At 33.4% G+C, this 24,957-nt stretch overlaps 3 protein-coding genes across 3 annotated transcripts; 2 read left to right on the top strand and 1 right to left on the bottom strand.

The window, feature by feature from the left end:
* Positions 1-10,867: 10,867 nt before the first annotated feature.
* On the top strand, positions 10,868-11,449 carry LOC134726304 (uncharacterized). Its single transcript, XM_063590705.1, has one exon. The coding sequence runs from the start codon at positions 10,868-10,870 to the stop codon at positions 11,447-11,449; it is 582 nt and encodes a 193-aa protein (XP_063446775.1).
* A 6,243-nt stretch (positions 11,450-17,692) lies between these two features.
* On the top strand, positions 17,693-18,214 carry LOC134726305 (uncharacterized). Its single transcript, XM_063590706.1, has one exon. The coding sequence runs from the start codon at positions 17,693-17,695 to the stop codon at positions 18,212-18,214; it is 522 nt and encodes a 173-aa protein (XP_063446776.1).
* Positions 18,215-23,250: 5,036 nt separating this feature from the next.
* On the bottom strand, positions 23,251-23,952 carry LOC134726306 (Iroquois homeobox protein 6a-like). Its single transcript, XM_063590707.1, has one exon. The coding sequence runs from the start codon at positions 23,950-23,952 to the stop codon at positions 23,251-23,253; it is 702 nt and encodes a 233-aa protein (XP_063446777.1).
* Positions 23,953-24,957: the final 1,005 nt, after the last annotated feature.

Consider the following 24,957-nt stretch of genomic DNA (forward strand, 5'->3'; position numbering starts at 1 on the left):
GATGTGATTAAAAAAATTGGGTTCAATTTTCTCATTTGAAATTTCATAAATAAAAAGAAAATTTCTTCAAACATTTTTTTGAGAGGAATAATATTCAACAGCATAGTGAATTGCTCTAAGAGAAAACAAAAATTTTAATTTCATTAGTACGCATTCATTCTGTGTCAGAAACCTATGCTGTGTCAACTATTTAATCACAATCCAAATTTAGAGCTGAATCCAGCTTGAATGTTGTGTCCATACTTGCCCCAACCGTTCAGGGTTCAACCTCTGCGGTCGTATAAAGCTACGCCCTGCGGAGCATCTTTTTTTTATATGATTTCAAAAACCCAAGTAGATTCAGGTGAGTGATACAGGCTCTTGAGAGCCTCTAGTTTGATTAGGCTCCACAAGTTTGCTGAGAGGGCAAGATTTGGACATTCAGTTTTTAACTGTGCCAACAGTGACTTCACGATTTCTTATAGTTTGTGATATATTTTTTTTAAAGGAGATGTGGTATGACTGCCAATAGGACAACTCTCAACCAGACACCAAATGAAGTAGAAACAACTATTGGTCACAATGAAGGAATACGATAACCAGCAACAAACAACAAGCACTGAATTAAAGGCATATACAGAATGTGGCCAGGTTAAACATGTTTTAAGCACCAAACTCTTCTCTAACCTATACATTTGGATAACAGTACATCATAAGAACAAACTATAAAAATCAGTCAAAAAGTGGGCATTTGTCAAAACAGCACAAACAAAATTTGAGGGAAATGTTTTGTGGTAAACAGTCAGAAGATTTTAAAGTTAAATATCAGCAGCCTTGTTATCAAAAACCTAGGCATAACATACAATTAAAAAAGTAAAATGTCTATGTTTTTGCTTTGACAACAGAGAAGCAGAATTGTATCAGAGGAGTTGGTTGTACCATGTGTTTATGGGGATTAATATGATATCCTCTATGGCTATGGGTAAGGTCACATGATGAGAGAATTAGTATGTGACGTTACGCACGATATTGCGTCCAAATTGGTAACGTCAAAATTCGACGTTTTACGTCGGTAATCGAGTATACTTTGTTCGTTTTGATTGTAATCATTTTTGATCGATATGGATACTTCAAAGTCTTGAATATTTATGAAATATTTGCTACTGGTAGATACGCAAGCAAATGAACTTTTCGGACTTCTGATTCGGCTTCTGTTGTATTTTTCTTTATATGTATTGTAACTTTTATTTTTTTGCTCTTTTCTTTTTAGTTTCTTTATCTCTTTACAATATTTAATTGTCTCTGTCTCGGATATGAAATTCTTTTGTTCTGTAAGTAATATTTTACCTATATATATTTACAAATTACCATATGTTGTTTTTTTCATTTTAGATAATTATTCATTTTCTATTTGATTATAACTACTTTTATATATTGCAGTTCTTTAATATCGTGGTTTCTATGATTCTATCTATTTTCGAAATTTGTAATTTGGTTATTTTGTTTTGTCCTCTGATCTTAAAAGATAAAATCGAACCGTACTTGTTATTTAAAAACAATGAAATATCGTTCACATATCATATGATAATACGAACTGCTTTCAAATTCGATGGCCTAGGAGGATGATTGGCCTAATGAGTTCATATAAAGTGATAAAAAGCATGGTAATTTTAAGACACGCTCGTGGCGAGATTTGTTCGACTCCGATGCTAATCGACAGTTATTGCATGATGTCCGGCTTCTACCTTTGATGACAGATCAATAAAATACAACAAATGTCGCTTATACATGATGTGGTGTTTAAAACCAAAAACAAAGAACAAACTTTAAGAAATAATTTGAAAATACATATATGTATAGCGTCCCGAATCGAAAACGTTCAAAACGTAAGAAAATTGCTCAGTGGACAAACTTGCAAGACATTTGATTTCTTAAAAAACGAAGTCATTTTGACTTAACAGCTTATCAAAAAGTGTGTTATCGTATTGTAGGGTGAAAGCACAATTTCGAAAAAGCACTGTTTTATATGCTACAAATTTAATAAAATGACGTTGAAACTGACAGTGTTTTTGTAAAAAGCGGCGAAATTCGACATTGGACAATCTTGCAAGACATTTTCCCGAGGCCAATGCGTTTTTATTTGCGGTGCGAGTGCTGTAAAATTCCGGATTTGAAATGGTCTATCTAAGCACATTTGTAGGAATAATTTATAAAAACAAAATTTTATATCATCTGATATTTTAAAAAGCGATAAATTTTGATAACTTACCATTTTCAGAAACCTGACAATGGCGAGGATTATTCATTTTTGAAAAAATAAATTTTTACCGTTCGATCAACACAAAAAACAGCAATGGCGTCATAAATTATATTAGACTTTTATCATTCATGCGAATTTTCGCGGATTTTAAACTTTTTATTAGACCACAAAATTCCAGCAAAAGTTATTTTGCGAATAATTTGTTACGTCTGACACGCATATTTTTGACGTTTTGGTAATATTTGTATCATTATTTGAAATTATTATGAAAAGTTAAAGAATATTTTTAATATTTTTGTAAACAGTAATACTTGCCTAATCTACGGATATAAATTTCATAAAGCTGAACTAGTTAGTTTTCATAGAAGAGCTATTTATCAAATTGCTATGTCGCATTTCACGGCATTGACGCAATAACGTGCTTAACGTCTAGTATGAACACGGGAAAATGATAGAGAAATATGCTTGCCAGATAAAACCTTTCAAATTATACATTTGGGTATCTATTTGACAAAGTACTGGTATGTTATCTACAGTGATCTCTCGCTTATCAACTCTTCACTTTTTGCAAGTTCAAACCCGCTCTAGGTAATTTATGTTTAACTCATTCTGAATCGATAAGGATTGACAGTTTTCCTGCTGTAGGTCTTGTTCTATCCTGGATATCTGGGGTGCCCTCTACCAAAAAACCTAGTTGTCATGGTATCTGTAGCCAAATTGTCACTGGTAGTATTGTTAAGCACTAACAAACAAATAGTCAAATCATGTACATTCAATCAGGCGTGGATCCAGAGGGGGGTTCCTGCGGTTGGAACCCCCCCTTTTTGGGACGATCAATGCATTTGAATGGGGACATGTAATTTGAAACCCCCCCCCCCTTTTAAAATGGCTGGATCCGCCCCTGTTCAATGTAATTAAACTCACTCAAACTGCCCTCCGTAATAAGGCTTATAATACCCGTTGAAAGTTCTCAGTGTAATGAAAATGTTGCTCCTACCACCAACTCTATATTTTACCCTACTTATATGGTTATTTCGATCTGATGTGTGCACCTTTTCTTCTGGAATGGACAGATTTGTCAAGGTGATACAGCTAAGGCCACTAATTCTAAATTTATGCAGAATAAGAGTAAAATGATATCAACCGATACCTTTTAGTTCTTATTCTCTGGAGAACTGCTTATCCTATGATCTAAAATTATAGTTGTTCATTTTTAATGTCATTTTTGAAGAACAGATCATATCTAATTCTAGAGAACTATTTTTTAGTGGTTAAATCAAATCTTAATTCTAGAAAAAAAAAATTAGTGGTTGAATCATATCTAATTTTAGAGAACTGTTTTATTATATGAATTTGAATTATTTCCCTTTGAAGAGAAATGTAGAAATATAAGTATTTCATCAAAAATTGAATTCTTGGGGTTCATATTTATGCTAATTCTTACCTTGTGCATAGATTTTGGATATTGAACCGTAAATGCCCAATTAATATTTTAATCTTTTCGTGTCACAAACCTTTGCTGTTACAAATATTTAATCATAATCCAAATGAGAGCAAATTTAACATGAGTTTCACATGTTCATCAGGTCAAAATCTATCTGTTCTGAGTCTTTCAGAGAAATCGTACATTCCGTTGTTGGTGTGCTGTCACTAAGTATTTTTTGGTTTTTTTTTCTTCATTATCTTCAATATTATTATAGATAATAAGCTGGGGTACATCTAAACACTGCTCAGTACCTCCTGAGTGCACTCAGGACATACAAAGTGCACTCAGGACATACAAAGTGCACTCAGGACCCTTTATATGCATCGTATCGGCACACAGGATGGATCTATATATTCGTTATACGCTTCCTATTTTAGAGTTAAATTTTGGTAGAAATTGAAATGGAACTTATGGTTACGGTTATATGTTTTTGGTGGACGGCTTACCAACTGGTTATTATGCCCTGGTAGCTAAATTTGGAATTAGTCCATTAAAGTATTTTTTTACTTTAGAGATAATTCCATTTAAATAAAAAAAAATAAGAAAATAAATATATATTCATGGCGACTCTCTTTGTTTACAGCCTTATTAAACTATACTTCATGTAGTTTAAACTTATTTCATTAAATTTAAATAGAAACCAGATGCTCTGCAGGGCGCAGCTTTATACGACCGCAGAGGTTGAACCCTGAACTTTTGGGGCAAGTATGGACACAACATTCAAGCTAGATCCAGCTCTAAATTTGGATTGTGATTAAATAGTTGACACAGCATAGGTTTCTGACACACAATTAATGTGGTCTAATGAACTTCAAATTTTTGTTTTGCCTTTGAGCAATTCACTATGCTGTTGAATATTAATCCTCTCTAAAAAATGTTTTCTTTTTATTTATGAAATCTGAAATGAGAAAAAATAGTTTAAACATATTTTTTATAGTGGATATGGAAACAAGTTTTGCAACTTATATTAATCCCTTTCCCCTTTGGGTGCAAGTGCTGCCTTGTAGCGGCATTAGCCTACTCTTTTTCAAAATCTACAAGGGTGTCTTTAACGTGCAAGAGATATGGCTCACTCTTAACATGGGTCAGCCTTATGTCGTCCCCGTCCGACGGACTATCATCGTTTCCTCAAGACCATACTCGCAAATGGTGTCAAGGGAGAGCGGAAATTTGAGTTCCTGAAATTTTCATCCCAAACGGGAATCGAACCAGGAACCTTTGTGTTAGTAGTCCGATGCACTAACCACTTCACCACGGCTCTCATTGACCCCTCATTGAGAAAAATTGACCCCCCCTCCCCCAATTTTTTTTAACATCCCCATTTCCTTTATTCCAATTCAAATTTCTAATGGAGTTTGCAACATTAACTACTCATTTAAATACATCATAAATTATAAAAATGTAAAAAAAGTGCTTGTTTTCACTGAATGGTAATGATTGTTTTAATTTATCAGTTGGTAGTTAAAGTGAATATACATTGTATCTATAATACTAAAATTACGAGGTCCAATTTGTGAATGTCAGCCGTCATCACGTAAAAACGACGAATCAAAGAATTCAACTTTATATATAACTAATATATTACAAAGGTGTATATTAAAAATTACACCACTCCAGGCCCCTTTGTCTTCCACGTAATTAATATTGCCAATAATTAAGAAGTTCCGGGTCGAGTCCGATACCGATACCAATAGTATATTCACCTGTCACAGTTACCTATACCTTATCTGTACGTTCCGCATCTGACAGGCGCACCACTAAACGGTATATTCAGGATTACCATGCTATATACTCGGGTCATCATCACAGGGTTGACACTACTAAATGGTCAAATTGTTACCTACTGTATTCTAGTATTTTAATCAGTAAGACTTTCTAAGATAACAATACGAATACTGAAAATCTGGACTAAAAATAAGGCGTATAGGTACAGTTTTCAGTTTGTTAGCGGGCATGGCGTAAAACAACGAATCAAAGAATTAAACTTTATTTATAACTAATATAGGACAATGCTGTTGATAAAAAAAATACTCCAATCCAGGACCTTTTGTTTTCCAAATAATTAATATTACCAATAATTGATAAGTTCCAGTTCGACGGGTTCAAACAAAGATTTGAAAGCAGAGATCGGCATGACTTTATCAGATGACAATACTTATACTAAGATAAGGCTTGCGCATAGTTAAATACTGTAATTCAGTCACGGACCCGCGATAATATCGCGGGTCCGTGACTGAATTACAGTATTTAACTATGCGCAAGCCTTATCATATCACGGGTGCGTTCTAGTATTGTATAAAACAATTATTTAAGTTGATTCAGCTACTATTCTGGACAAAGAAAGATAACTCCAATTGAAATTTCTTGCTATTGCACAATATTGTGCAATTAGAATATTTCTTGCTATTGGGCAATACAGTGCAATTGAAAATACTTGCTATTGCACAATACTGTGCAATTGAAGATTTATTGCTATTGCACAATACTGTGCAATTGAAAATTTCTTTCTATTGCACAATACTGTGCAATTGAAGATTTCTTGCTATTGCTGAGTACTGTGCAATTGAAAATTTCTTGTTATTGCACAATACTTAATATAATAAATTAATTTTGGATCCTGATTTGGACCATCTTGAAAACTGGGCGCCATTAACAAAAATCTAAGTACATGTTTAGATTCAGCATATCAAAGAAGCCCAAGAATTCAATTTTAGTAAATCAAACTAAGTTTAATTTTGGACCCTTTGGACTTTAATGTAGACCAATTTGAAAACAGGAACAAAACTTAAGAATCTACATACACAGTTAGATTTGGCATATCAAAGAACCCCATTTTTTTTCAATTTTTGATGAAATCAAACGAAGTTTAATTTTGGACCCCGATTTGAACTAACTTGAAAACTGGGCCAATTATCAAAAAGCTGAGTACATCTTTAGATTTAGAATATCAAAGAACCCCAAAGTTTCAACTTTTGTTAAAATCAATTTAATTTTGGACCCTTTGGACCTTAATGTAGATCAATTTGAAAACAGGTCCAAAAATTAAGAATCTACATACATGTACACAGTAAGAACCCCAATTATTCAATTTTTGATGAAATCAAACAAGGTTTAATTTTGGACCCTTTGGGCCCCTTATTCCTAAACTGTTAGGACCAAAACTCCCAAAATCAATACCAACCTTCATTTTGTGTTCATAAACCTTGTGTTTAAATTTCATTGATATCTATTTACTTAAACCAAAGTTATTGTGCAAAAACCAAGAATAATGCTTATTTGGGCCCTTTTTTTGGCCCCTTATTCCTAAACTATTAGAACCAAAACTCCCAAAATCAATCCCAACCTTCCTTTTGTGTTCAGAAACCTTGTGTTTACATTTCATTTATTTCTATTTACTTAAACTAAAGTTATAGTGCGAAAATCAAGAAAATGCTTATTTGGGCCCTTTTTGGCCCCTTATTCCTAAAACGTTAGGACCAAAACTCCAAAAATCAATCCCAACCTTCCTTTATTGGTCATAAACCTTGTGTTAAAATTTCATAGATTTCTATTCACTTTTACCGTTAAGTTAGAGTGCGAAAACTAAAAGTATTCGGACGACGATGCAGACGACGACGACGGCACAGACGACGACGACGGCACAGACGACGACGCCAACGTGATACCAATATACGACCCAAAAAAAAAATTTGCGTTCGTATAATAAAACTAATAAAACCAATGAATGTTTTTAACTTCTATAAGGGGTTAAGAAATTTGTTTTTTGAAACTTCGGTTTTTCCCTATACTTTTACATCTAGTTTTTAACTAGAAGAAAATTTTTTTTTCTCCATCTGTGGTTCTTAGTGTTATCAGAGAACTGTATTATATGTCTCTGGTATTATGTGTTAAAAATAAGGTATTGTGTCACTGATTTATGTTTGTTTTAAATATGATAGTCAGTTGCTCTGTCGTATTTCTTGAATACTATATGTAGACTATGTTTGATCACTTGCCCCAGCCAGTGGTCCCGCGAGAATCGTGTATACGCACTATCTCACGGAAGATACAAACCATGATAGTGGTTTAATTATTCAATTAATTTTGTTGATTGGATACTTCACGGCTCAGCAGTTGTGTAATCAGTGACACATGCCCTCATTATTTTATAAGAATGAAGTAAATTTTTAACAATTTTTTTTTTTTTTTTTTTTGGTAATTCTTTACGAAAATCTTCTCCCCTGTAACTGAGACAAATTTAGCCACAATCATCATAAAGGTATTTAGTTTTAAAAATGTGTCCGATGACCTTGTCTACCAACCAATAATGTTGGACCATTATAGATTGAGAAAATAGTATAATAGTACAACGAAATCAGAGATCTATTTTTTAATCAATTCAGTCTTTTATTATCTTTAATAGTGCTGTGTTTAAAATAAGTTCAGACATAAATGCCGAAAGTAATGAATAAAATTGAAAAAAAAGTGTTTATAAGAGAAATGTTTAACAGCCACTTTTATTTTTATTTAACGATAATACTGATAATTCTCAGAGTCTAGATAATCTTAATTTAATTAGAGAGATCGGTTCATTCCCTCTATTCCCACTTTTTATAAACCTGGTAGGAAAAGGTAAAATTTCATGTGGGAATAGGAGGAAAACATGTGCAAACAAAGGATTATACTCTACAAACATTTTTTAATCAACTGTTAATTAGAACAGGTAGTAAGTTAATTTTGCATCTGTATGAAATCTGTTTTTTTTTTAACAAAATAAATATGAAAGAAATCAACGGTAGATTCAAGCAAGCATAATATAACACAAATTTTACAACAGAACTAAATCACATCACACAAACATTGTAGCACAAACATTAGACAATCAGTTTAAAAGTCTTTTAAAGTTTATAAATCTATTCCACCTGAAGAAAGAACCTTGTATATACTAGTTCACTCTTGGCTGGAAGTAAACTGTGTACGAGTGGATACATTGCTCCATCAACCATTGCGAGAAAAATGTACAGTTGGAAGAATAGGCTCAGACAGGTGTAAAATGTACCATCACCATATATGATATTTGAAGCTAATAAGTGTGATAGATTCTTTTGTGTACTGAAGATTAGCATACGCCCTTCTGTGTTGTCCTCTGTTGGCAGGAATGGATCACCTTTGGTTGTACGTGTCCAAATACCATCTATGTTGATTTGATCAACAGTTTTTGGTAAAACTAGAAGGTTCTTCTTGCGTTTGTTGTACATTGTGTTCTTGCAAGATGGAAAAGTTGGAAAATTCGCTACAAGTTCTTGTATGTCGTCGTTCCAGTCGTCAGTTCTGAGTTTATCTAGTTTTTCCTGATTGCTCATGCTTTGAAGTAAAGTTAACAGTTTTCACCCATTATTTTAAATCTATGATTATTAGTTCAAGTAATTATATTTTTATACGACCGCAAAAATTGAAAATTTAGTAAAAGTAAATAGAAATCTATGAAATTTAAACACAAGGTTTATGACCATAAAAGGAAGGTTGTGATTGATTTTGGGAGTTTTGGTCCCAACAGTTTAGGAATTAGGGGCCAAAAAGGGGCCAAAATAAGCAAGCTTAATTGTTGTGTCCATACTTGCCCCAACTGTTCAGGGTTCGACCTCTGCTGTCGTATAAATCTGCGCCCTGCGGAGCATCTGGTTGGAGTATACTTTTATTCCACATCTTAAGATTATGCTTTGTTATATATTATTTATATTATGATTTTTTAGTACAACAGACATTTTTTTAAGGTCACAGATTCAAAAAATTAAAAATAAATCTAACTCCAATCTATTTATCATAATATTTCTTAATTTTTAAGTATTTCTTTGATGAAAAAAGAAACATATTACAAATACACAGGGTATTATACCTAAACAGTGTACCAAATATGTTATGCTTTAAAAAAAAATACAGGTAAATCTTAGGTGAAATTCTAATTAACCTTGATTGTTATAAAAACAAATTATTTATCAAAACATCTATTGTTATTTGCAAGTGGGAATAGAAGGAATAGTATTTTTAAAAAGTGGGAATAGGAGGAAGACACCGAGAGATCCACAGTTAGCTTCTTCTTATCGTTCGCCTTTACACTTGAATACCAGTCTCCTCAACAAATCTGGTGGTCTTCTGTAGGGAATCCACTGGTCCGTATAGCTTCTCTTCGAGTGATGTTACTGAGTGCCATATCTTATCTCTCAATGCCTGATGGAGATTGCATGACTGTAGGAGGTGTGCTGTATCCTGCTCTGCTTCTCCACAAGGACACATAGGAGATGGAACAACTTTCAACAAATGGAAGTTTTTAACGACCTTGACTGGCTATACAGCCCTTGCACGGTCGGTAACAACTTTCATGACCACAGTTAGCTTTAAAACCAATCCTCACTGAAGCCCTCACTCAGAAAGACATAAAACCAGAAAATTACTAAATAATTAAACATAAACAAATATGAAATTGTTATGAAATAAACAATTTTCGAAACAGGTAGACGTGATGAATTGACACGGCATTGGAATCATCCTAATTACCTTAAAAATATTTAAAAAGTTTGAAATTCTAATCTCGCCAGATCGGTAAAATGACAACTTAATTGGTTTTGTATCTTCTTTTACTTTTTGACAACTGTATTGTTAAAAACCCATGGTAAGTGTCAGATTTAGTATTAAAATATTATGATATGACAAATACATGTGACACCTTGAAACTTGACGGGGACATCTTTATATACCTCATAAAACATGTTTGCTTATCAATTTATCAACGAAAATCGGTAAATCCATATCGATGTAATTAATCCTATAGTCCTTTTAGAATTAGCGTGATGTCATATTTACCGGTGTGTAATTAAATCATTCTTTAAACAAACATACTTTAATTATCAGCATGACACCCAAAACAAATTGTTCTTGAAACACAACAATCATTTAGATGACGATAATTAGCTGAACAGTTATTTCTCATTAATCGTCTTTCTCGCTAGGAGACTACATACATTAAAGCACACACCGACATAACGTTAGATTGTGTTACGGATTTTAATTAGACACACATATATAAGATCATACAAAAGATCATAAAAGGTTAAAGAGACATCCTGTGTAATAAAAGATATTTCCGGATTAAATACTCGAGGGCGATGGATTCACACACAGCTTTGCATAACCTTTCTAAACTTGTGATTGATAATTCTAGTGATTCAAGAGAACAGCCAATGATGTCTGATTTGCCGTATAATCCCGTGTTTGGTATAATTTGTTCTTCTTCGTACGATCGAGTCACTAGAAGCTCTGAACGTCTAGAGGCTTACTTTGACGTATTTAAATCGGATTATCCCGAGGTAGAGAAACTATGTGACCATTACCATAAACTGACCGCTCAAATAGAACTGGACAAGTTATCTGCGGTAATTAATTCTCCAGTGGTTCACCATAGCAGATTGAACAACCATTTCAACCAACAACGTCAGCAACTGATGACGTACTACACAGAGCGCCTGGCTGATATCGAGAAATCAAAGACTGGCGTTATTACTGACAAAGATGTCAACTGGACAGCAGTAGAATTGATGAAAGACTGGTTTGACAAGAACGAACATCGTCCGTATCCAAAGAAAAAGGACATTCAACAGATTTCAATGCTTGGTAATATATCTGTAAAGGACATCAGAACCTGGTTCATGTTTGAAAGAATTCGCCGTTTGTCAGCAGCAAATGAATGATTTCGGAATTAACACTGAAGATGTTAATAAGCAATATACAGTTAAAGCAAAGAATTGATACTCTGACACGTGCATGACAGTGGAAAGAGAAATAAATTGCCAATTTTTAAAGAATTAACAATCTGACACGTGCATGACAATGGAAAGAGAAATAAATTGCCAATTTTAACAAGTGACAATGGAATATAATGTAATTGAAAGAAATGAAATGCCAACTTTTACAAGTGACAATGGAATAGAATGTAATTGAAAGATATTAATTGTCCACTTTTACAATTTACAATGGAGTACTGTATACAGTGATTGAAAGAAATGCATTTTCAAATAAAAAGTGAGAAATCATTATAAACAGGCATGTGCAATGTAAGGACGTATGCTCAATGAGCTTCTATGACAGAAGAGAAAGATTTCCCGCCATGCATCATGCTTTATAGTCAAGTATGGGACATACAGTTGAACTGAGACTACTATGTGTTATAGTAGTCTCAGAGTAAGTAATGAATAATGACGTTAGTCTTTTGAAAAGGTTAGATAGTTTAGGCTACCCAGTCGTTTGTTCACGTGTTAACCAGAGATGTGGATACAACACTGAGCCGGTTGGATAAAATTAACCTTACATAGTGCTTTTGTATTTTTATATCAAGTCTTGTAATTTTAGTGCTTTTATTATTTAGCTATTGAAGTATGATTTTAATCTTAAGAAGTCTGAAGTATTTATGAGTGGAATGAACATTTAGAACTGAAGACAACCCGCTTTTGTTTATTTTACTGTGTAGTTTTATTTACTGTGTTTGTGTGTGTATTTTGCATTTTGTAATATTAAAAGTTTTTTGTGAAACATGAATTATTTATTTATATTGAATCACTGACTAAGGCGGATTTAGGGGGGACGGGCCCCCCTTTTCTAGGAAGCGTGACTGGAGCGCCCCTCCCCCACATTATGCAGTCAGTTGGCCCCCACTTATGAAAATTTCTGAATCCGCCACTGACTGAATAATATCTTTGTATGGGTTTTATATATGGTTTTATTTTGTCATAATTTATGGTGGTTTATTTTACTTTTTTTAAGATGAGTCTATGGAAGGGACATTCTGAATGTAACTGCTTATTGAAAAATGACAAAAGAAACATAAGGAATTGCTATTATTGAGGTTAAAAATAGGGTAGGTGTGGTCATAGGAAACACAAATCTTTTTTAATTTGACCTAAGTCCCGGTTCAATAACATAGCAAACAAGACATTTATGATTACTATTATCATCATCATTATATATACGCTGGGAATAATAACAATATATTATGTCCCGCAGTATATACTCCAATAGAATTGGGGATGGTTTCTAATACATGTTGTACTTCACTGTTTGTGCTTTGACAGCAAATTATTCACAGGCAGACATGGTAATTTTCTGTTTGATCGTTTTCGTTGGTTATTATATAATAAGACATTGTGCTTGCTAGTTACACTTTACAAAGTTCAGATACAGAATTATCTCTTGTAATTTTTCTCATCATATTTCAGAAATAATTGAATGTGTTGACCTTGAAGTGTAAATGTTACATATAGATATAGGAAGATGTGGTATGAGTGCCAATGGGACAACTATCCATCCAAGTCACAATTTTTAAAAGTAAACTGGCCAGTATGTGTCAAGGTACGGGCTTCAACACTGAGTCGTGGCTTACACCGAACAGCAAACTATTTAGACCCATTAATAACTAGTGTAAAAGTTAAACCATTCAAACGGGAAAACCAATTAACGGTCTTATCTAAATAAAATTAGACGAGTATGAACCACATCAACAAACGACTACTCAGTGAACAACAGATTCCTTACTTAAGACAGGTGCAAACAATTGCAACGGGTTTAACGGTTTAATGGTATCAAACCTTCACCCTTATCTGACACAATAGACTGTATACTCATCTAGATGAAAGATCATCAAACGTTTCAAACAAAACTTTTTTCCCCCATCTACCGTTTGATCATCAATGCAGTGACAGTGACACATTTCAAATCTCATTGTGTACAGAACCTTATGTCAATGGTACCCGCTAGACAAACCCGAAAGGTCTTTAAAAGAGAAAGTATCGTTGTCAGATTCGTTTAACATGTTAAACATAGTGTGAACAAGCGGTCAGTATCAGAGTGATCTAGAAGTCTGTCTTTCTTTCGAGCTTAACAGCATTTCCATTCTCAATTTTATTAACAGGTTAGCGTACAAATATCACAAAAGAATTAACTTCTAGTATTTGTAACTGCCCAAAACAAGAACACCAAAGTTTGTCACATGGTACAGTGATTATTTATAGATCAACTGATCTAACAGATCGAGGTATATTAATGCTGAGTTCACACGTAATTCGAATTCGATTCACATTAACTAATTCAAATTAGTTTAATTCGCATTCGAAACGTTTTACGTCCTAACGTCAATTCTAATTCGAATTAGAATTCGCGTCAACTTCGTTTTACTGTCCAAACGACGTTAACTTTTAATTCGTATTAACAAGAACGTATTTCTAATGCGAATTGACTAATTCGAATTAGTTAATTCGAATCAATTCGAATTAAAAAAGAAGAGTGTGTGAACGCGATTAGCGAATTCGATTCGCATTCGATTCGAATTCAATTCGAATTAAATGTCCGTGTGAACGAGGCATTAAATGCTCATATCACGGCACAATATTAGACTTTTCAAAATTTATTCCTTTTTTAAAACTGAAAATTGGAAATACATCGTTTTTACAAGCAGAGGCGAATTTAGATGCCCTCCCCTCTTTTTGGTGAAAATTTCTGTTGAATTTATAGAGAATCATCATTAGAAGCATGGCCGGATTGGGCCATTCTTAAGCAGTCAGTGCCCCCCACTTACGAAAATTTCTTAATCCGCCACGTACTGACAAGTAATCCAAAAGCTCAGATGATAAACACACCCAATAAATAGAAGAATAAAAAACATAAGAAATCCGGAAACTTAGACAAATACAATTTACATAACAACATAAACATTCAAATGTGTTCATAACGCACACAACGGCCTACCAACATCAGTAGTCCAAAAGTTTTGATAATACATTTTTAAAACCAAAATATGAAATCAAAAAGTTTCCTGGATATAATATACTTTTCCAACCAGCGTAAAGTTCGTGGACAAGCTACAGTCTGCTTAAAAATAGCATTTTAGGGGAATTCGTTTTGCATATTTGTAATCCTATACTATATCCTAGTTCGATTATATCAATATTTGTCCAATTTCAAATGCGAAATAATAACTTTTACGTCATATAAATATTAGCAATAGGGAACCGGAGCACGGCGAAAATATCACATAATATGCAGGCTAACGTTACATCTGATAAATTTGAATGGCCAAAATTTCAAAATTGGCTGCGAAATCTCGATTTGAAGCATTGAATTCAGATTCGGCATCACTGAAAAAACGGACGTTTACGGAAAAGATGGAGCAGCGGTCAGTTATCAAATTTCGTGTAGACATCGGAAAAACGCCAACAGAAACGCACTAGTTCTCAAAAACACTCTGAGAAACATAGCAAGACAATGAACCGGCCCACACTTCTTTGAAAACTTGTCTAGAAATTGATTTACTTTGATTCGAATGTCTGAAACATCCTCCGTATAGCCCTGACTTATCGCCAATGGATTTTGCGATATTCATGCATATCAAATATTTTCTCCGTGGACAATGGTTCCATGATTTATCTGAACTTAAATAGGAAGTAATGAACATAATTTTAAAAAAGAAAACAGAACAGTTTGAAAATATTTGATGACTGGGTAAAAAGATGAAAGAAAAGTATTGCTTTGAAAGGAAACTACGTTGTGAAAAGTTAAAATGTTGTCGTCGTCGAACGTCAGAACGTCGGAACTATTTGTTTTGGTGCTCCGGGTGAGAGTTCCTTATGATTTTTGAATTGATGGAAATCCGATTATTCTAGCAGGTACTGAAATAAAATTTTGTACACTTAATCAGTAAATCATGAAATTTGTTACACACTTGTTTTATTTATTTCGGACGTGTAATTAATATTTTATTGAGATTGTCCACAAACTTTACGGACAACCCTTGTAAGCAATTTAAAAGTATGATAGTTCACGTACACGGCCTAACCAACATACGAAATTCCCGCCAACATCAGTTATTATAATAAACGATTTTGAAAATACAAACGTCCACCAACATAAGTTACCTACAAGGCTTGGTGATATAAAAACTCAATCAACTTCAGAAATTAAAAAGTTTTAATAATACATACAGACTATCCACCTGATAATACACAATTGGAATTAGACGTAATTTAAACATTAAAGTATAAATATGCATGAAGTAGACCTAGCTGTGCCATCCTTACATAACAACATATTTATTACTCAGTTTCTATCTAGAGAAAACAAAAGTAAATTGCTGTGCTTATGATCCACGAGGTCTTTTTACATATTTATTTCAAACATGAATCCAAAGTTAAGAAGTAAGCAAGTAAAGCAATAAGGCCCTCATTTGGCCCCAAAATTACTGCAAATTTAAAAGTTATCATAGGGTGGGGCGCCCATATTCGCCGGGGACATAATTTCGCCGTTTTATGATTTCGAGGTGTAAAAAATTCAAAGGATGGCTGAAATGGAAGACAAATACCGGAAAATGATATTATATAACAAATATGATCATTTTTTAAAACTGAGACAAAATTGCGACACCTACTGAAAAGGACCGAAAAACCGACAACGATTTTCGGCCAATTTTCTGAAGAAAAAACACGAATTCAAAGAAGTATTTCTAAGTAATTCTTTGACTGAATGCCGCTAAATTTCAGTTCTTAATACCTTTGAAATGTCTGCTATTCATCTATAATGAAATTGATTTGATCAATGTTGTTAAAAGCTGCGGTTATTTGATTTTAAATAGATGTGTAAAATCGGCGAATATGTGTCCCCCATTGACAAAAAATCAGGAAATTTCAAACACCCTTTGATCTAACTTTTCAGATGATTATATTCAAACAAACACGTTTTCAAGCTTAAGAATATTTTGCATTTGAAGTTATCTTCATATAGAAATATCAGTATACTTCAAAAACATTTAGTCCTGACCATAAACTGTAGAAAACATTAAAAGATGTGGTGAAAATGAGCACCCCACTCTACATATTTTTAAATTACTGTACAATATCTAAGGTACAAGGACTTAGGTATTCAGAAAAAACAAAACAATTTTGGACATTGATTGGTCTTTATGTTTTTCATTGATATTTCTTGACCCTATGCATTTCTAAACATCATGTTCCAATTTGAGAAAGTTGTCAAACATTTTATTTTCTTGGACCAAAAACCAGGCTTTAAATGCCCCTACTCCTTTGAGAAACAAAACTTACCCATTAGTTTCCAGGCTTGCATTTCGGATCAGAACGGATGTGTGGTACAATGTACGAGTTTACACGAAAACAAGTTCTATGCAATGAATGATTTCAAATACTAATATCAAATATTGTAAACTGTAGTAGATATGACACCTGGCTAATTAAAGCGCATATAAAAAAGGGAGAAGGTAGCTAGAATCAAAAATGATACCGTTTTTTATCAACGAAAACCATGATATAAAACAAAAGCCCTAGAAGAATATCGTATCAATATATATTGACCTATATATATATGGAAATAGAAACTACATATACAGTTGCTGCTGTTTGTTGTTTGGACGACTCACAAAGAAACACGTCTAATTTAAAAGGGAAATGGGAAAGTTCACAATGGGAATATTTCTTTTAAGATTAGACTTCAAACTAAATTTAAGGAAAATGTCACCTACGTTTTCTGTTCTTTTTGTTAAGAAGAGGAATGAATTCTTTCAGATTGAGAAGAATAAAACATATACAAAAAAAAAAGATATACGATACCGTGTTCATTATCATGTTCAACATGGCTGAGTATGCAGAGAAGGGATATTTAAATGTATTCAATTCAACACTTATTTTTCTTTCTGGTCAATTTACTATCACTTAAACCGTAAATAAATTTTACGCGGATTTAAAGATTAAATCCCTGAAAGATCGTTAGTATTACTTATTTGAACCAACCCATGTATGTAACTATATTGTCCTGTATTGCTTTACCCCATTGATTAACCACGTTGTCACGTTAAAGCTCCCATCTATCACCCAGTTACTTCAGTTTCACACTCGTCTCGGAGCAGAAACGTATAACTAGTCTAAATAATTTAAACGACGATGGCGGACGAATCGTACTGTAATCCAGTATTCAGTATCGTTTGCTCTTCTTCTTATGACCGAGTAATTCAACATGCCGAACGTCTAGAAGCTCGCTTTATGGAAGTTATATCCATAAACCCCGAGGTGGAACTGCTATCAGAACATTACCACAAAGTGACGGCACAAATAGAAATGGACAAGTTATCTGCGGTAATAAGTTCTCCCGTGAGTCATCATAGCAGATTGAACAACCATTTCAACCAACAACGTCAGCAACTGATCACGTACTACACAGAACGCCTTGCTGATATTGGAAACCGGAAATCATATATTGATCAAAGCAAAGATGTCGGCCTAAACAAAGATGTCAACTGGAAAGCACTGAATATAATGAAGGAATGGTATGATAAACACGAAGACAATCCGTTTCCCACAATACATGACATAGGACATATTTCAGTTCTTGGTAACATTACTGTTAACGACATAGACACTTGGTTCCATTTCGAAAGGATTCGTCGTTCTATTGCCAACAAGTGAACTGTTATTAAAGTAAAAGCGTCATAAATGAATGGATTGACATGCATATTGTCTTGATAGAATTCTTATTTTGAAAATACTGTGTAATTGACAAGAATCCTAATTTAGAGTCTTGGTTTGATTAAAGACAAATATATAGAAAATTTGTCATATATAGTGAAAGATTCAACGTATTTAATTTAGTGCTTTGATTGGCACATAACAGCTAAATGATGTCAACGGGAAAGAACTGAATCTAATGAAGGAATGGTAAAACTATAATTAACACAAAGACCATCCATATAAACAAAATACATGATATAGGACATTTCAATTCTTGATAACATTGCTGTTAACGACATAGACAGTTGATTCCATTTGGAAAGGATTCGTTGTTCTATTGCCAAAAAGTGAACTGACATAAACAATTGAACTATTAATAAAGGGAAAGCGTCACATGTGTGGATTGAGATGAATATTGGTGTCTTGATAGACATTTTATTTTGAAAATGCTATTTAATTGACAAGTATCGTTAAAGTAGTTTTAAGTCTTGGTTTTATTAAAAAAACCATATGTATGGGAATAATGTCATTCATAGTGAAAGCTTCAGCGTGCTTTGTTTCAGTGCTTTTTGTGAGGTTTTATTAATTGACATATCACAGCAATATATATGGTTATTTAGCACATATAGTCACACTAGAAACCATTGGACGTTAATTACCGAAAAATTATTCTGTCGGTCCATCAGCTCCAAATAAAGGTCAGTCGTTGTATTTGATTAAATCACGGAACTTGAAACGTTCATTGAGTTTTTTATTTTCTCATCAACGTTTTTAAATCTATGAAATCATCTAGGCATTGCAAAATAGCTTAAGGATAATAATTACTGAACTTGCACAGGTCTAATGTTATCTGTATGATAAAAAAGATAACAAAAAGTGTTTCTTACTAGTTTATCTTGACTTACATCTAGAAATTGACAATATAGGTCGGTTGAAAACAAAACTTTACGACAAACAAGATGAATTCAGCTTTCCAATTGTGAACTTTTCATTTATATTTGTAGCAACATTCCAGCAGCGTCTGCATACGGAGTATATATCTCCTAATTGATACGATATTCCCGCACTTGTATTTCCTATCAAACTTGTATTTCCTATCATGATTTCCTTGTTAGAGGGTTGCTGCTCACAAGGAAGCTATTAAACCAAGAGTTTCAAATGGTGAAGTTGAAATCATCCCTTCGTAAATTTTACAGACGCCATCAAGATTTGGTTGACCGTTAGTTTAAACATATTGTATTTGCGTAAATGTGCAAAAGGGATGAGACACAAGTTAATCAAACTTATAAAGTCTTCACCGTTATGGAATAACCGTTTCACAGATGATATCGGATATGTTTCTTGGGTCGTAACTACAATCCCTTTCCCTTTTCATGAATGTGATCTATCGAATTAGACTATTTACCTGGTTCGTAAAAACATGAACAACACGTTGGGTGTCACATGTGGAGCAGGATCTGATAACCCTTCCGGAGCGCTTGAGATCACCCCGGTTTTTCGTGAGGTTCGTGTTGCTCAGTATTTATTTTTCTATGTTGTTTCTTGTGTACTATTATGTGTCTGTTTGTCTTTTTCATTTTTAGCCATGGCTTTGTCAGTTTATTTTCGAGCTTGACTGTTGGTCTGGTATCTTTCGCTCCTCTTTCTACCTGTTTGTATTTCGATATTATTTTTAATGATAAAAGTAATGCAAACTCTAAGGAACCCACATTTTGTTTTCTGGAATAACCTTGATCGGTTATGCTCGATGCTAACATTTCATTAAGCCACATCGTGCATTATGTATCCATGACATAAAATTATTATTTGCACAAAGAAAATAAACAAAATTCAAAAAAAAAAACATAAAATAAGCAGCCGAAGAAAAAATGTCTTTCAGAACAGTAAACATTTAAATTGGTTTAAACTCGTCTAGAGAAATACAATCATTTGATTTTGAAAAATTGTCGAATTATTAACTTAAAAATTACAATAAAAATGTTATTCTACCAAAACCCCTGGCTGAAGGCACAGTGGTACGTAATTTATAACTCAGTCATTTTAACAATGCACGAGTTGAATTGAATTGCCAATTTTTAGGGATTATAGCTAAAATTTCTATATCTTATTTCATCCATATACACATATGAGAATTAAGTAATAATGAATAATTCGGAGTCATCTATAGACCAATGACCTTTTAAGCTTCTTTTGATACTGTAAGCATATAATATATATTTAATCTAACCATGACTTGACAGGAATGGATTGTTATGGGATATATTTTTTAAAAGACTGTAAAATATTTACACAAATACAATCACATAAAAACAAAGATAAACACTCAGCCTATACAGACTTATGATCCACTACTGTCATAGTACTGACTTGGTACAGACATTTTTAAGTAGAAAATGGTGGAATGAAACCAGTTTTATGGCGCTAAACCTTTCACTTATATGACAGTCGTAATATCTATGTCACATATGACCATGGGTATGTTCCAATTATCGTAACAACTTTCCAAGGCAGTCCTCTATTCTCTGTGTTTGGCGTATCACCAAATGTTTACTTTTCATCAGTGTCACGACGATCCAACCTTGGAGCAGGAACTTCTTACTAATTGGAGCATCTGGCATCATTCCTAGATTTTAATGGAGGTTTGTGTTCCAAATAGTGTTCTGTAGATTGTTGCTCGTCATTAGGTAGTTTTTCTTTTTTTAGGAAATTATTGTCTCTTCGTCTGCCTCCATCCTATGTTTTTGTTTATACTGCTACCATTCAGACACATACATTTGGTTTCATTTTACATCTGGTGTATCAGGAGCAGTTAGATAGATATACATTTATAGAAAAATCCGCATTTATTTATACTTGATATATAAAACAATAGGGATACATAAGAAAATTTAATTGCATAATAAGTTTGCTTAAAAGACAAAAACAATAAAAGAATAACCTGCTTAACGAAACACGAATGCCTCTCCTGAGGCTTTGTAATTTAAACAAGTTAAAATGGGGCATAACTCTAGAACAGTAAGTGACACACCTCCCAAACCACGACGAACACCTGAATGAAATCAAAACTGGATTAAATCAAAACCAAAATTTACCGTAACAGCAAATCACTTAGTGATTTTCAAAATTCTTCCAAGAGAATACGAAATAAAGAGCCTCAATGTATTTTATAAAAAAAAACTGCTGAAATCATTCATGCAAGAACTGTATATTACGGTATTTTATAACTTGACATGTTTATATATAAAAAAAAATATAATACAATGCGTTTGTGTGGAAATTGAGACAGATGTACATCATTTATTTAAATGTCAGTTCCTATGTATAGATTCCATTTTCTTTAATTCTATTTAAATTATCCCTTTCCGAACCCATTGTATAATCTATATTTATCAGACAGTAACTTGTCAAGTAACCGGGCTGAAGTACGTTCACTATTCACTTTTTACTATCCACTATTCAAAATTCATGAGTAGTGAACTGTGCTTTTTTTTTTGCACTATTCAATATTCAAGTTTATTTATATTGAATAAGTTTATTCAAATTGAATAAGTGAAATAACTGCTTGTAAAAATAAAAAGAAGATGTGGTATGATTGCCAATGAGACAACTATTCACAAGAGACCACAATGACACATAAAACAGCTACAGGTGGCCATACGGCCTTCAACAACGAGCAAAGCTCATATCGCATATATAGTCACTAAATACTAACGACCTTAGTAGTAATGTAATTTTTTTTTTTAACAAAAACATATATATGCAACACAGCAAAAAACGTCAACGAATTACAGGCTCCAGACTTATGACAGGCACATACATATAGAAAGTGACAGAGTTGAGCATGTTAGCTGGATCCCAAAATTCTCCTAACCTGGGACAGTGATGAAACAGTACAAAAATCAGTTGTAAAAGTCTCAACTAATCGGATGGATACAAACAAGAATAGTGCAAAAAAACACAGTTCACTATTCATAAATTTTGAATAGTGAAAAGGGAATAGTGAATAGTGAAAAGGGAATAGTGAAAAGGGAATAGTGAATAGTGAAAAGGGAATAGTGAATAGTGAATGTAATGCAGCCTGGTAACTTGTTAATAACAAACGAAGCAAAATTTGTATTTTCTTGGTATAATTCAATTTAATCAACTTTTCATTTTTTTGGGCTGGCAGCCTGCAAATAATGGATTTCAAAATTGATTCAATCGCATATATATAACTAATATTTTTTTAAAGACTAACCCTAAATTCCAGACCACAATAGTCAATCCAAGAATTTTGACAACCGAATCAATTATAATTTTGACATTATGCTTGTGTTATTTAGGGAACCAGAGGTTGAGTTCAATATCGTAGCAGCTATATATATATATATAGAATTAAGAAGTACTGAAGAAGTAGCTACCTAGCTGCTATCTAGATCTATTTGGTAGCTAGGGTAGCTTCACGTTCAGTAGTAAAAAATGTACGTCGCCCTATGTTGATCTATGTAGCTGATATGATATTTAACGCAACCCTGTATATAGTACAAATGTAGAGGTTTCAAATCTTTGGAAGATATTTTGGGTAGTGGCAGCAATATGTCAGTCGGTGGAGCGTACGGACCTGAATGAAGAGTGTAATTACAAAAACTTGCAAGTACTCTATGAGTTATATACCTCCAATACAAATATTGGCTGTTTTGTTTGTCTACACAAATGTTTGTTTACTTTGTAAAGTTGTAAAATTAACGATTTGTAAGTGTTTAGATTGCAGTACTGGTTGCAGGAAAATTGCATTGTTCATGTTTTGTTCATGTTTACTGATAACAATAACGCACGTGCAAGACATTAGTCCGATATGGGTTGAAGAAGACCAGTACAATTATAAATTCTTTTAATAGCACTAAGCATAATCGACAATTTATGTTAGACATAGTATGCACAAAAATAAGTTGTATAATTTATAAGTTAGCACTATAGCAAAATGATCATGATATTTAAGGTTTTAAAAAGTCAGTTTAAAACCTGTTTGCACATTTCCGGATGACGGCTGATGACTGGCGTATTCTTTCACTTGCAAACCAAACTCTGACGGCTTGCATATTAATGTTGGCAACCTTGGACAGTTTCTTTATCTCTTCCCTTGATGGATAAGGATTGTCGAGATGTTGGTTGAACCAGTCATGTAGTATACTGACGTTTCTAGTGTTGAACGTGGCTTGACATGTTTGAGGTTTTACAAGACTGTTGAGCTTTCTGTCTATTCTGTACATTAGTAGTTGTCGTTGGTGGTTGTAGTACTGATTTATACGACAGTGGTACGGAGGTGACGACTCCATGACTGCAGTAAGTTTCTTCATCTCTATGTCGGCCGTGATGTTGTAATACTCTGTAAATAGTGCATCGATCTCGGTTGGGAAGTTTATCTCGTATGAATGTAATCTGCTCTCTAGAAGTTCTGACTGTCTCTCAGTTCTGTCGTAGGAGGGATCACAGATTATGCTGAAGACTGGATGGTAAGGTTCAGAAGCTGAGACAGGTTGTTTTATGGTCTTTGTGACTGATGGTATTAATTGATTTTGCTGGTAAGTAATAGTATGCTTAACTGGTAAGATGTTTTGAAGTCCTAACATCTCTTCTACTGTAGTATTCCTGCCAATTTCGAATGGCAATGGTGTCGGTCTGGGCAAGTTGAGCCATACGGAATTCATATTTGCCATATTGTTTATACTATAGATTACGGTACTTTGGAACAGAGTGTTTAGAAAAACTGATTAATTGTCTTGGATTGGCGTCACATTTATGCAGAAACCAAACAATACAGACCAAGCTCTAAGAAATGCTATGATTTCATTGGTTATCGGGACTACTTTAATCTCGGTGTATCAAACATTCCATCCGTTGAGTTAGCTTGACCTTAAAACAACTTAATTCAGTTAATTTCTCGATATTTTAATTGATAATTAATGATTAGAATCAATGATTACCAATTGGAAAACATGAAAGGATTTTAAGTGAATTAGTAGGTAATGTTTAATTGATTAATCAGTTTTAAAAATAATGATTGGATAATATAGGCGAATGAGCAGAAAATAAATAAAAAGTCATAACTTGTTTAAATATTGAATTGAATTTAAATCTAAATTAATATGAATTAATATTTTATTGCAGCAGCAAATATAATGCTATAGCAAAATAACATAATTTATTGTATAGCAATATAAAATTTCCCACAGAACGTAACCAAAAGTTAACGTGCAATAAATTCTAATATTGCACCAAACTCCGGACAGTGATCGTTTCCGTTCCGGAACTATTTTCCTTTACTCCATCTAGTGTAGAGTAGTATTCGGGCCCGTATGCGGATCGGAACTGGAACTGCCGGGGAGTTTGATATTGCACTAGTGCAATAAATCTTCAAAATACATGACGTCGTCAACGTTTAAATCTTAGTTTAAACCAATTTTTATTTTCAAATATTATATTGCTATACAATAAAAGGGTTATTGCATGACTATTGGGGAATATTCATGCAATAGTCCTATAATATAATGACAATAATGACAATAAACACACAGAGAACAACACAATAATAATAAGCACAGAACCACAACCGTCATGCAATGAAAATATGTGATCTTCTTTTTTAAAAGAAATTTACACAGTGTTTTTGATAGAATCTTTGGGCTAGTCTGTAAGACCCTGTTCACACTAGCATTTTTGTT

This window comes from Mytilus trossulus, chromosome 7, assembly GCF_036588685.1.
Source record: "Mytilus trossulus isolate FHL-02 chromosome 7, PNRI_Mtr1.1.1.hap1, whole genome shotgun sequence".
Taxonomy (NCBI): Eukaryota; Metazoa; Mollusca; class Bivalvia; order Mytilida; family Mytilidae; genus Mytilus; species Mytilus trossulus.